The sequence below is a fragment of the Scedosporium apiospermum genome (assembly GCF_000732125.1).
Source record: "Scedosporium apiospermum strain IHEM 14462 chromosome Unknown SEQ_SAPIO_0143, whole genome shotgun sequence".
In the NCBI taxonomy this organism is placed as follows: domain Eukaryota; kingdom Fungi; phylum Ascomycota; class Sordariomycetes; order Microascales; family Microascaceae; genus Scedosporium; species Scedosporium apiospermum.
Window position 1 is genome coordinate 832,241 of NW_015971844.1, and position 13,367 is coordinate 845,607.

Sequence of the window (13,367 nt, forward strand, 5' to 3'; positions counted from 1 at the left end):
CGCAAATGCAAATCAGAGAGGTCTCGCCGAGGTTATCAGACAGAGGGGAATGGTTGTTGCATTTGGCCATATAATCTACCAGCCCATATCGAGATGAGAGTGTTACCATACAATCAATCATCAATGCAAAACAAAGAAATACCCAGGGTCCATGACTCCGTATCGGGCAGGGCACCTGTCACATCACAGTTCAATCCCCGGCATGTTTTAAAATTTATCATTCCCAGCAAGTCAAGTCCAATCAAGCGTAGCCACGACCCTAAAGAGGGGACTGGACATCCACAATAAGCTTACCCAACACTGTCCGACTCATAACTTCCTCATAAGCCTGTATCCACATGGAATCAGTATCAGTCTCTCGTAGCAGCTGCAGGTCTGTTTGTCTACGTCGACTTACCTTTGGTACGTCCTCAAAATCGTACGTCCTGTTGATAAAAACCTTGATCTTTTCCTCCTCGGCCAGTTGTCGAACTTCTTCCATCGCCTCGGGACGGTCGTCATTCATAATGGCGACAAACCGTCTTGGGGTGCCGCCAAGGATAGGTGGAAGCAGCGCGAGACGAGCCGTCGTCAGCAGCGCCGAGATAGCTCCCCACATGGTCCATTTCGTGAACGCCGTACCTACAGTGACGTAGACCCCATCCTTCTTGAGATAGGGCTCGCAGTGGGTGAAGATTTCGGTTAATCCGTACCCGTCGAGAATCGCATCGAAGGGGTCATCTTTGAATCGCTCGGCGAGATGGTTCCAAACAGCTTCATGCTCGTGGCGATCAATGACCTATAGGCATCAAGTTAGTATATAATATACGTCGAGCAAAATAATGCATTTACGAGATTGAAACAAAGAGAAAAAAGAAACTGCTAGCTAACCTCATCAGCGCCAGAGTCCTTTGCGACGAGGACACCTTGCGTGCCGCAAACGGCTACCACTTTCCCCTCCTCGCCAACTGCGTTGCGAGCCATCTGGAGCAATAAGTGGCCAACGGCTCCGTTCGATCCATACACTAGCACCCTTTGCCCCTTTTTTAGCCCGGATTTCTTGGTCATGGCTAGTGCTGTACACGACAAAGCACCGCCAAGACCTGCCGCATGCTCCCTGGGAATATTTCCCGGCGTCCTCACAACCCGCGAGGCCGGCACCAGAACGTACTCTGCAAGGGCACCCGAAGGAGCGGCAGCGCCCGGCATTCGTTTAAAGACACGGTTCATTGGCACAAGGCCGTACACATCAGTGCCCACAGTCAACGGCGGCTCCGGCGGGGCCTTTACTCCTTCGGGGTCAACGGCAACCACTATACCTGAAAACTCAAGCCCGGGGATGCAGGGCTTATCCCGCATGAAGGAAGGCGCGATGTTCATTAGGAAGGCATCGCCAAACGCCGCTGTAGCCTCGATAACTTTGACCAAGACATCGGAGGAGCCCGGCTTAGGAAGGGGAGGCAAAGGTAATTCGGTGAGGGTCAATACGTCTGTTGGCTTGCCGGCCTTTGTATGGACCCAAGCGCGCATCTTCTCGGGAAGATTTGGGGCTGTTGTTGTTGGAGAAGTCATGATCACATCCGTCGCGGTTGTCTTACACGTGGGGGAGAATCTAATGTTTAAGGCAGAAGAGTGTGCAGTACTTCTTAAGAGGTAAGATGATAATATCAAAGATGAGGAAGAGGCAACCAGCTGTCGCTTGCGCGCAGCAAACAACCTCCAACGTATTTACCCGCCGATGAAGGGTCCTCTTATAGTTAGCTGTGGAACATCATGAGACACATACTCTCATCAATCCTAGTCTCCTGTCATTGGGGAGGATTGACCACGTTTTCTCTCCCTTCGCATGTTTTGGCCTCATGGGGCTGAGACCATGGTCGTGTCTCTGGCCTGAGCCAGGCTCTCTAGGCCCAAAGAAGCTAGAAGACCTTCTAAAGCGGATGCCTGGAGTTCAGCTCGTGTGAAGCCGTATTATGCACTTAATAGCAACTCGACTTCCTTTGTCCCTAGGGATCCCCAATCAAATAAATATGTAATTAATGCAATTAGGAGACATCTTTTTTTTTTCTTTCTTTTTTAAGGCAAACACCTGGAATCAGCTGGTCACAGCGGGCACCACCAATGGAGGGGTATCTGAGGAAAGCTCTGGAAGAGGGAAGGTACTTCGTACTTTGTCCATCCCGCTTGCTTGCTTGTCGTCTCCCCCGCAACCAACCATCAATGTTAATAGTGCCAGGAACCAACAAAAAAAAATAGCACTGAGCCCTTGCTTGAGGAGATCCCCCGCCAACAGTTGCTTGTATTGAATCTTCCTTCCTTCATCATCCTCACTACAGAATCCGCAGAGTAACCATGGCGTCCAACATTGGCGCTATTGCGCAGCTGCTCGATGCCACTCTCGATCCAGCTCAGCACCGCAAAGGTAAACAACATCTACAGATGCAATGATGATGAACATCGAGAGGGAGAAGCTAATGGAAGCAAAAAAACAGCTGAGACTGCTCTCAAGGTCGAACAGGCCAAGCCCCAATACTCCCTAAGCCTCCTAAACATCGTCGCCTCGGAGCCTCTGCCGGCGAAAACCCGACTTGCCGCAGCTTTGGCATTTAAGAATTTCATCAGGAACAATTATGTGGTGCGTAATTCTGTCGCACTCGTAGAGCTTTACCCCACTCGCCGTGTGTTGCGCTGACCGCAAGACAGAACGAAGAGGGACAGTACAAACTTCCTCAGGATGAGGTCAACACCATTAAGCAACAGCTTATTGGCCTCATGATCTCCTCTCCCCCAGCCATTCAGAGCCAACTCGGCGAGGCTGTCGCTATCATTGCCGACTCCGACTTTTGGGAGCGGTGGCAGACTTTAACACAAGTATGTTTTTGGGGGCCTTGGCGCAAACGGGACGGCGAAGTGAAACACAAGTGACAGACTAACAACTCTGCGTGCCTATAGGACCTGGTCAGCCGTTTCTCTGCGACCGACCCGAAGGTTAACATCGGTGTGCTGGAAGTCGCCCACTCGATCTTTGTGAGGTGGAGGCCACTCTTCCGAACGGACGAGCTATACACTGAGATCAACCATGTCATTTCGACATTCGGCCAACCATTCATTCAATTGCTGATCGTAAGCCGCTTTGACAGCATCTGCATTCCCTTGTGGTGGTTATATGCGCCAGAGAATGGCACGCTAACCAGCCGATTACTTTGCAGACCACCAACACACGGATCGAGGCGAACAGCGGAAACAAGGACCTCCTCAGGGGCTGGTTCGAGACATTGAGTCTCCTCGTCAAGATTTTCTATGACATGTCCTGCCATGACGTGCCGCCCATCTTCGAAGAGAACCTGCCGAGCATCTGCGAGCTCCTCCACAAATATCTCAGCTACGCGAACCCCCTGCTCGCTACCGATGACGACTCCGAAGTTTCCATTATTGACACCGTCAAGGCTGATATCTGCGAAGCTCTAGAGCTCTACACTGTCAAGTTCGACGACGATTTCTCTAAATACTGCGGTCCATTCATCACCAGAGTATGGGAATTGCTGTCGGACATGGGTCCCGAGACCAAATACGACATCGTTGTCAGCAAGGCGCTGCACTTCTTGACGGCAGTTGCGTCAACGAAGGAGCACGCTGATAACTTTAACCACCAGGATACTCTTTCGCAGATTGTCGAAAAGGTTATCCTTCCCAACGTGGCCCTTCGCGAGTCCGATATCGAGCTGTTTGAGGACGAACCGATCGAATTTATTCGACGCGATTTGGAGGGTTCCGATACTGATTCGAGGAGGCGCTCTGCGACCGACTTCCTTCGGAAGCTCCAGGAAAAATTTGAGAGTCTTGTGACGGGCGTAGTTTCGAGGTACATCAACCATTACCTCACCCAAGGAGAGACGGATTGGAAGGCCAAGGACACGGCTATTTACCTGTTCATCTCCATCGCCGCCAAGGGCGCCGTTACTTCGGCTCAGGGTGTGAAGACCATCAACTCCCTGGTCAACGTCGTGGAGTTCTTCCAGCAGCACATCGCTGCTGACCTCATGTCGGACAGTGCAGAGCCCATCGCCAAGGTGGACGCTATCAAGTACCTCCACACTTTCCGAAGCCAGCTCTCCAAATCCCAGTGGATGGATGCTTTCCCTCACCTTATCAAGAACGTCGGCTCAAGCAACTACGTCATCTACACTTATGCCGCCATTGCCGTTGAGCGTCTTCTCTTCCTCACGGACGATAACGGCGTTCAAATGTTCACCCGCTCCGATGTTGAGGGCTTCTCCAATGAGCTTCTCGAGCGGTTGTTTATGCTGATTGAGAGGGAGACTACGCCGGCGAAGCTCCAGGAGAACGAGTTCTTGATGAGATGTGTGATGAGGATACTCATCGTTATCAAAGATGGAGCTGCGGGCATTCTCGATGGCGTCTTGCAGCACCTGATTGGCATCACCAACATTATGAAGCAAAACCCCAGCAACCCCCGGTTCTATTACTACCATTTCGAGGCTCTCGGTGCCCTTGTGAGGTATTGCTCGGCATCCAAGGCTGATGTCCTCAACGCGAAGCTCTGGGAGCCCATCCAGCTCATCTTTACGGAAGACGTCACAGGTAAGCTCGTCTCCCCCCCCCCTTTTCCCTCCCCAACATAGCTACTGTACTGACCCTAGCGATGTATAGAATTCATGCAATATGTCCTGCAAATTCTTGCGCAACTTCTCGAGTCTAGCCCCGCAGATTCAATCTCGGCCAACTTTGGCGCGCTGCTGGATCCCATCCTCAACCCTCCGATGTGGGAGGTTAGGGGCAACGTCCCTGCGTTGACTCGTCTGCTCGCCGCGCTCATCCCACGGGCAGCCAAGGATATCACGGCGGGAGACAAGATCAAGCAAATTCTCGGCATCTTCCAAATGCTCCTTGCCGGAAGGAAGTCGGAACTCTATGCCTTTGACATCCTCGAAGCGACCATCAAGTCTTACGAAGGGTAAGCTAACCAACGTGCTAATAGCAATTAACTACGGAACACGCTCCTTACTAACGAGAATGTCTTTGCAGGAATGTGCTTGATCCGTACTTTGTTACTATTCTTGAGCTCCTCTTCAAGAAGCTTCAGAGCAACCCTGCCGACTCGCTCAAATTGAGGTTCGTGCGACTTTACCACCTCATCTCGGCGCGACTCGAGGAGGGATACGGCGCGGATTACTTCATCAAGCACTCGAACGCGCTGCAAGCCGGGCTTTTCAGGCAGGTATACCCGGCCATCATCCTCGTGGAGACCGACAAGCTTGCGCGCCCCGTCGATCGAAAGCTCGCCGTCGTTTCTTACACCAAGACGCTGTGCGAGTCGAAGGCGTTCGCCGAGGAATTCCTCAAGGGCTGGGCCAACACGTGCAACAAGCTGCTCATGCTGCTGGCCAACCCGCCTACGATTGCGGCCGGCCTCGGCGACGAGATCATCACGGAGGCTGATGTCGACGACATTGGTTTCGGGCTGACATTTACGGCTCTCAACACGTGCAAGCCGGCGGTCAGGGACGATTATCCTGAAATTTCCAACGTTATCCATTGGGTCCGCGATTACATCAAGGAGGCTAACACGAGGCACAACGGACTGGTCTTTACCTTTATCGAGACTAGGTTGGCGGATGAGCAGAAGGAGGTGTTCTCCCGCATCATTCAGTAAAGGGAAGACGCTGACTGCGGACCACTTCGGCGACATCAAAACCGAGAAAGCCTTGAAGAGGGAGTTCGCTCGATGAGGTGAGGAGAGAGCGAAGGAGATAACTCAGGATTGACACCAACACAAACCAAGCAAAGAAGGCACACCACATTCCACCATACCCGAATATTTACGAGTCACGGCATCCTTTTTGGTACGAAATGTTTTCACGCCACAACACGAACCGCCAACCCACAGCCCTGGCAACACCAATAAAAAAAATCATCGTCCCTTCAACTTAGAGAGTTGAATTATCAGTGTGTAGGAGAAAATCCATCTTTTTACAGCTGCGCGGGAGAGGTCCCGTGGTGGCAGCTGCCGGGGGGGAGGTATGGGCAGAGCCAGACTAGAGGAACATGGCCTGCGTTTTGCCAAAGCGTCTCCCTTCTTATGCTGCACGAGCTGAAGATGGTGCCCAGGTAGTTTCTGGGAATAGCGTACACGAGGCCTTTCTAGATTCCATCTGATGTAGTGCACAGAGGATGTATGGCCTCGAGCGGCAGAATTCTCTGCATTTGAAATAGAAATAAAATACTTTTTCTCCCCCCAGAAAGGATTATGGGCATCATGGGCTCTGATTTCAGCTCTGATTTCCCAAGACTCAATGTGTGTAATAGTCGTGCAATACAACGTAGGAGCCCATCAACCGCGCAGGTTGCTTGGCATCGCCCGTGCGGGGCTTGTTGAAAAGGCAATGCAAATGTGAGGACTTGCAGTTGAAACATTGAGATTCGGACCGTCCCCATGTTTAGGTTGATGGTTGCTATCAATGAATTAATTCAGACCATCCCCGAGACATTGTGTTTCACGACACAGATACATGTAGGTCGTACTTACTTGGTAGTATGTATAAAAGGCGCTGGAGGATTGCGCCAGCTCCGCTTCCTCCGTCAAGAGAAAGGCCCCTGCTTCTTTGCCCAGCTTCTTTGCCCAGAAACCCAGCTGCGACGTTGGCCTCGTTTGAAAGTTCCCGAGACACCGAGAACCTGCACTTTTCTTTTTTTCTCCCAGCTTTGACGGGTCATTACCGACGATATAATAGCACACGGGGCGAGAATCCCCAAACGAAAGAAAGAAGAGAGAAAAAAAAAATAAATCAAAAAATCAAGGGCCAAGTTAAAAAGAACAGAAGGAGGAAATAATACCTCATCGCCCAAGACTACAAGATGAGCTTCCTCCTCGCGTCCTACCGCTGGATCCAATCCCAGCGCCAAGAACTGCCCTACCCAACGCAAGACCTCACAGGCAAAACCATCATCGTAACAGGCGCCAACTCGGGTCTGGGCCGCGAAGCAGCGCGGCACTTTGCGCGGCTCAATGCGCGGGTAATCCTAGCGTGTCGGAACCGGAGCAAAGGCGAGGCGGCGCTCGCAGACATCCGTGGCAGCTTAACCGGGACGGGAACGCCGCTGCTGGAGGTATGGGATTTGGACCTGGAGAGCCACCAGAGCGCCGAGGAGTTTCTTGCCAGGGCGGAGCGGGAGCTGGACAGGGTGGACGTGCTAGTGAATAATGCGAGCGTGGCGATGGGGAAGTGGGAGGTCGTGGAGGGGAGGGAGGCGACGGTTACGGTGAATGTTGTTTCGACGTTTCTGTTGACGGTGGGTTTGTTGGGGTTGTTGGGGAAGACGGCGGCGAGGTTTAATGCCGATACGCGGGTTGTTGTTGTTTCTTCGGAGGGAGCTGCTGCGGTGAGTTATACGAATTCCTCTTCTTCTTCTTCTTCTTTTCCCTCTTCTTCGTCTGAATTTTTATACTAAGATCCTCTCAGGCTAAATTCAAAGAGCGCAACGAAGCCAACATCTTCAACGCCCTCCAAAACGAAGCCTATTTCCAAGACCGCTACTTCACCAGCAAACTCCTCCAACTCATCTGCGCCCGCAAGCTCGCATCCACCTTACCCCCGGAAAGAGGAATCATCGTCACGTCTCTGAGCCCAGGCCTTTGCAACACCGATCTCTTCCGGAACGCCCCGTGGTTCGCGCGGTGGATACTCGGCGCCATGCTGAGCCTGGTGGGGCGGTCGGCGGAGATGGGATCGCGCACGTTGGTGAGCGGCGCGTTGGCCGGGAGTGAGATGCATGGGGAGTATATGAGGCATTGTGGGAGGGCGGAGTATCCCGGGGTCGTGGAAGGGGAGGAGGGAGAGGCTTTGATGGGGAGGGTTTGGGGGGAGTTGTTGGGGGTTTTGGAGGAGGTGAGGCCTGGTGTTACGAAGGGGTTGACGGGATGAAGCAAGGGATGGATGTGTACGAAGAATGTATGTGCGGGCTTGATTGCCTTTTGCGAAGTTCGGTCTGATGGTTGGCGTTCACGGCGATGCTTTAGATGTACAGAAAGCGCTTAACCCAGCAGTACTCTAGATCTCAGGTCGAGTGAAAAGGTGTTTGAAGAGGGCAAGACATTAATATTTTAATTTGATTTTCATTTCATTATATATATATATATATTTTTTTTTTCTCATCTCTACAAGGATGGCTGGAATGGAACGTAGAAGCTCTGCCCAATTGCCTCTCGTGTCGAGCTTGATGATGTTCGGCTCGAAGCTTAAAGCTCCGGAGCTCTTTACCTCGATTAAGCGAACCTCGGCATTGGTATTGGCATTGGCATCGATCGAGGACCTTAGATCTTGGTCCCCTCCATCATCTCATCCTCACTTATATTTAGTCTATTCCTCAACACACACCCTTCTTGTCATGTCTACCTCTCCATTTTTTGTCGTAATTGATCTATCTATATCTTGTACAATATCACGGAACTTGAATTATAAAATTGACTCTAAACCATCCCGCTCCAACTCCGTTCATCATGCCGCCCACACGGCCTCTCACGGGCATCAAAGTCCTCGAATTCGCCGGCCTCGCCCCAGGTCCGTCGCCCTCGATTCCCCTGCTCCTTAACCCCCCAAACCCCACCCCATATTCTAACTCTCTCCCTCCCCAGGCCCCTTCGCCGGCATGCTCCTCGCCGACGCCGGCGCCTCCGTTCTGCGCATCGACCGCGCCCCCTCCCCCAACAACCCACCAACACCCACCCCGGACTTCCTCGCCCGCAACAAATCCTCCATAACCCTCAACCTCAAGTCACCGACCTCCCTCCCCCTCCTACACAACCTCATCACCAAGTCCGACATCCTAATCGACCCCTTCCGGCCCGGAGTCCTCGAAAAGCTGCACCTGGGACCCTCCGACCTCCTTCCCTTGAACCCGCGCCTCATTTATGCGCGCCTCACGGGATTCCGCCGCGATGGAAAATATGCGACCATGGCGGGCCATGATATCAATTATCTAGCTGCGTCGGGCGTGTTGGGTTTGTTGGGGCGTAGTGGCGAGAAGCCCCATGCGCCGTGGAACCTGGTGGCTGATTTCGCGGGGGGCGGCTTGGCGCTCGTGCATGGTATTTTGCTGGCTCTTTTGGCGAGGGAGAGGACGGGTAAGGGCCAGGTCGTCGAGGGAAACATGGTCGACGGGAGCTCGTACCTAGCCACTTTCCCGCGCTTGGCGTTGAAGACACCCTTGGCCGATAAGAAGAGGGGCGAGAATGTGCTCGATGGCGGGTGTCCCTGGTACGACACCTACGAGACCAAGGACGGAAAGTACATGTCCGTTGGAGCCCTAGAACCCCAGTTCTTCAAGGCTCTCGTACAGGGGCTAGGTCTGCAGGCGTTAGGGTGGGAGAAGACGCGGGCCGATAGGAGTACGTGGGGTGAGATGCGGAGAGTCCTCACCGAGACGTTTAAGACGAAGACGAGGTCCGAGTGGGAGGCCGTCTTTGACGGGACGGATGCCTGCTGCGTGCCCGTTTTGGAATATGCTGAGCTGGAGACCGATCTCGAGAGGGAGGGTGACCAGAGGCATATCGTTACGCTCAAGGATACGCCTTGCTTTGAATTTAGCGAAAACGAGGGCGGAGAGCCTGGCGCGAGGAAGGGGTATACCGCTGACTTCCTGACTCCCGGCGAAGGTGGGGAGGAGGCCTTGGAAGAGTGGTGTGGGCTAAAGAAGGGACGTGATTATGATGTTGTGCAAGGCGCGTTCGTCTCCAAGGAAGGAAAGTCGAAGCTGTAAGGGTAGGTGATGCGCGTGTAGTATCGAAACTTATATGTACATACTCTACGTCGCTTGTACATACAACTTCATGCGATCAATCCTCGTAGTGTACATCGGCATCAGCGTTTTCGCCAGGGAACACCGTACTTCCGTTTTCAATCATTTCGAGACCAAAAGTGAATCAGGGCATTCATCGTGTTCTATTAACTAAGTCTTTCCAGCAGTTGGGATAAAAACAACATCTCCCTTCCTCCGCTTCCAATCCTCTTTCCCAATCGCTTGATATCAACAAGAAAACAGAAAGAAACAAACGACGATTCCCGGAATAAAATAAAACAACAACAAAAAGAAGAGTCTACTCCTCCCAAGCATAACATGTCGACATTCATTCTCCCAGAGCGAAGAAAAAAGTTGGGAGGTGATATACACCAAGCGTGCCAATCGACGGCGTTCTCCGAGTTCTGGCTTCTAGTTATCCGTCTCTTTTGCCAAATGGGGGGGCCTCTATAGGGCGACAATCTACTAGGACCCTCGTAGACACTGCGGACCAGGAGATACCCCGTTAAGTCTGCGGTCTCGTCGGTACAACGAGGGTCGTGAAATGGCGCAAGAGGGTCGGGTCTAGAAGCAAGAGCGGGGTATATCTCGATGCCGGCGACAGCAGTTACAAGACACTCTTTGCCTCTCGGTGGATTTACTGCACTTGGCCGACAATTTCGCTGGCCTTGGCGAGGGACCTAACCATGTCCTGGCACTCCTTCCGACGGCGAATGGTGAAGTCGCTCTCCTTGAGCAACTCATCCAGAGTGTCTGTCCTGTACATGTTCTCGAGGAGCTCGCGCTGCATCTCATCCTTGGTGAACCTATTTTACATCGTTAGGCGGTGTTGTTTCGACTTGTGTAAGCTGAGGAGAGGGAGGGGACTTACTGGACGAGAGTAAGCATGATGGCCTTGGGAACCATATCAATCATGGTTCGCTTAACAATGTTAAAGTACGAAGAGATGAGCAGCTCTGAAAAATTGTTAGCATACACAGGTGACTCAGTTGCCAAGGCCGGGGGGAAGAAAACGTACTGATAACCTCAACCTCAATATTCTCACGCTCAGAGAGCGTTCCAGAAGCCTTGAGTGTAGGCGGGGGAGGCTCCATCGCCGCCGCCTTCTTCTTGTTCTTGGCCGCGAAGAAACTTCCAAAGAAGCCACTGTTGCTCTCGCCCATGTTCGTGTCAGCCGTGGTGGGACTAGCAGCCCGGCCCGGAGTCGACGCCGGGAGAGGCTTTCCGGTCTTGGGATCGACCTGCACCGTGCGAGGAGGGTTGTGGCGCTCGTTTACGATGGCCATCGCCTATATGATCGTGGTTAGTGTGCGGAGCTATGGGAGGGTGCAAAAAGAGATGAAAAGAAACAAGACACATACCCTGTGGCCGTTCAAGAAGTCGGGGTGTCCCGTGTTAATGTAGCAGGCCTCCATAGCTACCAGATCCTTCACAAGCTTATTCGTCGGCTCCATAGCCTTTTTGAAAAAGGAAATGATAACCGAGTGAATCTTCTCCTTCAACCCGGGGTATCGGCGATACAGGGCCTTGCCCAGGAGCTGCGAGAGGATGCGCACCAGCTCGTCATAGACGAGCGACACACACTTGAGGCTGGGGTCCTCGAGCCGCTTGATCTGCTGCTTGACGATGAGCTCAAAGGCCGCCGTCCCGACGAAGAGGGCGGGCGAGGAACCAGACGAGTTATATAGTATCGTCCGGATGTCGGCGTCCTTCACCACGTCGAAGGGGTCGATGGCCTTGATGCCGTTGGAGTAGAGCTCGTGGAAGACGAAGCTGATACGCGCACCACCTGATAGCTCGCTGCTCGAGAGCTCCGTGTTGTTTCCGTCGAGCACGGTGCGCCATTCGTTGGTGAACTCGGTGATGATGTTGAGCACGATGTTGGCGCTGTTGCCCAGCATCGAGGGGCCTAGGCTGTCCAGCTCGGCGCTGTACTTGGCCAAGGAGCTCGAGATTCTGGCCTTGATGTCGGGGAGGGTCTGCTTGATGTGCATCATAAGAATCAAGTTCAGCTTGCGAGCGAGGTACGGCGTCCCGCAATACGAGCTCTTGTTCCTGTACGCCTTGTGGTTCTCGAAGAAGTTCTTCTCAGCCTCGAGAGCCGCCGAAATACTCTTCCTGTTGTCGATATCACGCTGTCCTCGGTTGACGACGGGAACGTAACCGAGACGGAGCGGAATGATGCGGCCGGCGAGAATATCAACAACGTCCGTTCCCTCGTCCATAAGATCGACCTTGGTCAGCACACCGATGGTCCTCTGTCCCTCAGGGTCCACCTCGCGGCCGAGCTTGAGACCGTCCGAGTTGGCCAGATCGACGTTGGCGGCGGTAACGGCGAGGATGATGGCGTTTGGCTTTACGATGTACTTGAGAACCATGTCTCGAATCTGACGCTCGATGTCGCGGGGCTGGTCGCCGACGGGCACTCTCGTTAAACCGGGCAAATCGACGAGGGTAAGGTTAAGGACGTTGGGCGAGTATATTCTCAGGTTAATAGGGGCGGGCGAGATGCCGGCATTTCGCCCAACCTTTGCCGCCGTTTCCCTGTCGATTTCCTCCCGGATCTTGTTGAAATCGTGAAACTTTTGGCCGGGAATGTGCAGGAACTCTCCCCACTCGTCGGGGTTGGCGGCCTTGTCGTCGGAGATGAGCTCCTCCTTCGTTCCATTGCTTTGTGAAGAGGCGGGGCGGTTGATAAGCTGAAGGATTAGGGGTCGTCGAGTGACGATACCGGAACCTCGTGGTAAGCTGTATAATGGCGGTGACGAAGATTAGCATGCGAACATTTTATAAGGGGGGGATGGACGACGGGCGGGCGCTCGAGCTACACCGGACCGCGGGATCCGAGCACGTCGGCCATAAGCGAAAAATAAAGCGACCACCGGGTTCGGGGTTCCATCCACTTACAAGTCTCGGCCCACGATATTCTCTAGTACAGAGCTCTTTCCGCTCGACTGACTACCGACGACGACTATTTGTGGGAGATCGATCGGGTTCGCAACGCCGACGGTTGTAAAAACATCCTGAAGTTTATTCACTAATCTATCAAAGGGTTAGAGTGCGTTAGCAATACTGTCGTCGTCATCACCTGCCCCTCCAAGATCGGGTGTCCGGAAATATGGCTGCCTGCTCCATAGGGGGGAAATCGCAACGGGGGAGTCTCAAAACGTACTGAATAAGAGCAGGATCAGAGATACCGCCTGGCTGGGCGAGAGACGGATGGCCAGACATGTTGGCTATTCGACGAGGAGATCAAGAAGGTGGTTGTTTCCTCGCCTCGAGTCAAGAGGGGCTGGAGAGTAGGTGCAGAGGGGGGGTCGGTGTCAAGCTGCGTTTGAGCGGGTCGCTTTCGAGATCTTTGGCTGTAAGGGGGGCAAAGTGGTAGAGGTGAAGATGCGAGGTCGTCTTCGATTATAATAAGAACGCTGGCGTTGCAAGCGGAGTTCTGGAAAATCTTGGAAAGCGTGAGTTAGGTTGGTGGAATATAGTCGAGGGTATTGATTTGTCGATGTGGTAATAGGGTGTTGATGCTAGATTAGACCTTCACGAGCCTGAAGACAAGGGTTGCCACG

General features: G+C 53.0%; 5 protein-coding genes across 5 annotated transcripts; 3 read left to right on the plus strand and 2 right to left on the minus strand.

Annotated features, from left to right (window-relative positions):
* Nucleotides 1–259: 259 nt before the first annotated feature.
* Nucleotides 260–1,551, minus strand: SAPIO_CDS9530 (uncharacterized protein; the record flags this gene model as incomplete). Its single annotated transcript, XM_016790899.1, has 3 exons — nucleotides 260–328; nucleotides 398–778; nucleotides 871–1,551. The coding sequence occupies 3 exons, from the start codon at nucleotides 1,549–1,551 to the stop codon at nucleotides 260–262; spliced, it is 1,131 nt and encodes a 376-aa protein (XP_016639409.1).
* Nucleotides 1,552–2,331: 780 nt separating this feature from the next.
* Nucleotides 2,332–5,653, plus strand: SAPIO_CDS9531 (uncharacterized protein; the record flags this gene model as incomplete). Its single annotated transcript, XM_016790900.1, has 7 exons — nucleotides 2,332–2,401; nucleotides 2,472–2,614; nucleotides 2,683–2,850; nucleotides 2,932–3,102; nucleotides 3,189–4,581; nucleotides 4,651–4,954; nucleotides 5,026–5,653. 7 exons carry the CDS (start codon nucleotides 2,332–2,334, stop codon nucleotides 5,651–5,653), a joined length of 2,877 nt encoding a protein of 958 aa, XP_016639410.1.
* Nucleotides 5,654–6,855: 1,202 nt separating this feature from the next.
* Nucleotides 6,856–7,922, plus strand: SAPIO_CDS9532 (Short chain dehydrogenase; the record flags this gene model as incomplete). The annotated part of the gene is made up of 2 exons (XM_016790901.1): nucleotides 6,856–7,380; nucleotides 7,461–7,922. The coding sequence occupies 2 exons, from the start codon at nucleotides 6,856–6,858 to the stop codon at nucleotides 7,920–7,922; spliced, it is 987 nt and encodes a 328-aa protein (XP_016639411.1).
* Nucleotides 7,923–8,497: 575 nt separating this feature from the next.
* On the plus strand, nucleotides 8,498–9,756 carry SAPIO_CDS9533 (Isopenicillin N epimerase component 2; the record flags this gene model as incomplete). The annotated part of the gene is made up of 2 exons (XM_016790902.1): nucleotides 8,498–8,558; nucleotides 8,633–9,756. 2 exons carry the CDS (start codon nucleotides 8,498–8,500, stop codon nucleotides 9,754–9,756), a joined length of 1,185 nt encoding a protein of 394 aa, XP_016639412.1.
* A 676-nt stretch (nucleotides 9,757–10,432) lies between these two features.
* SAPIO_CDS9534 (Vacuolar dynamin-like gtpase) lies at nucleotides 10,433–13,026 on the minus strand (the record flags this gene model as incomplete). Its single annotated transcript, XM_016790903.1, has 6 exons — nucleotides 10,433–10,601; nucleotides 10,667–10,751; nucleotides 10,814–11,084; nucleotides 11,157–12,543; nucleotides 12,703–12,837; nucleotides 12,968–13,026. The coding sequence occupies 6 exons, from the start codon at nucleotides 13,024–13,026 to the stop codon at nucleotides 10,433–10,435; spliced, it is 2,106 nt and encodes a 701-aa protein (XP_016639413.1).
* Between the last annotated feature and the right edge of the window lie 341 nt (nucleotides 13,027–13,367).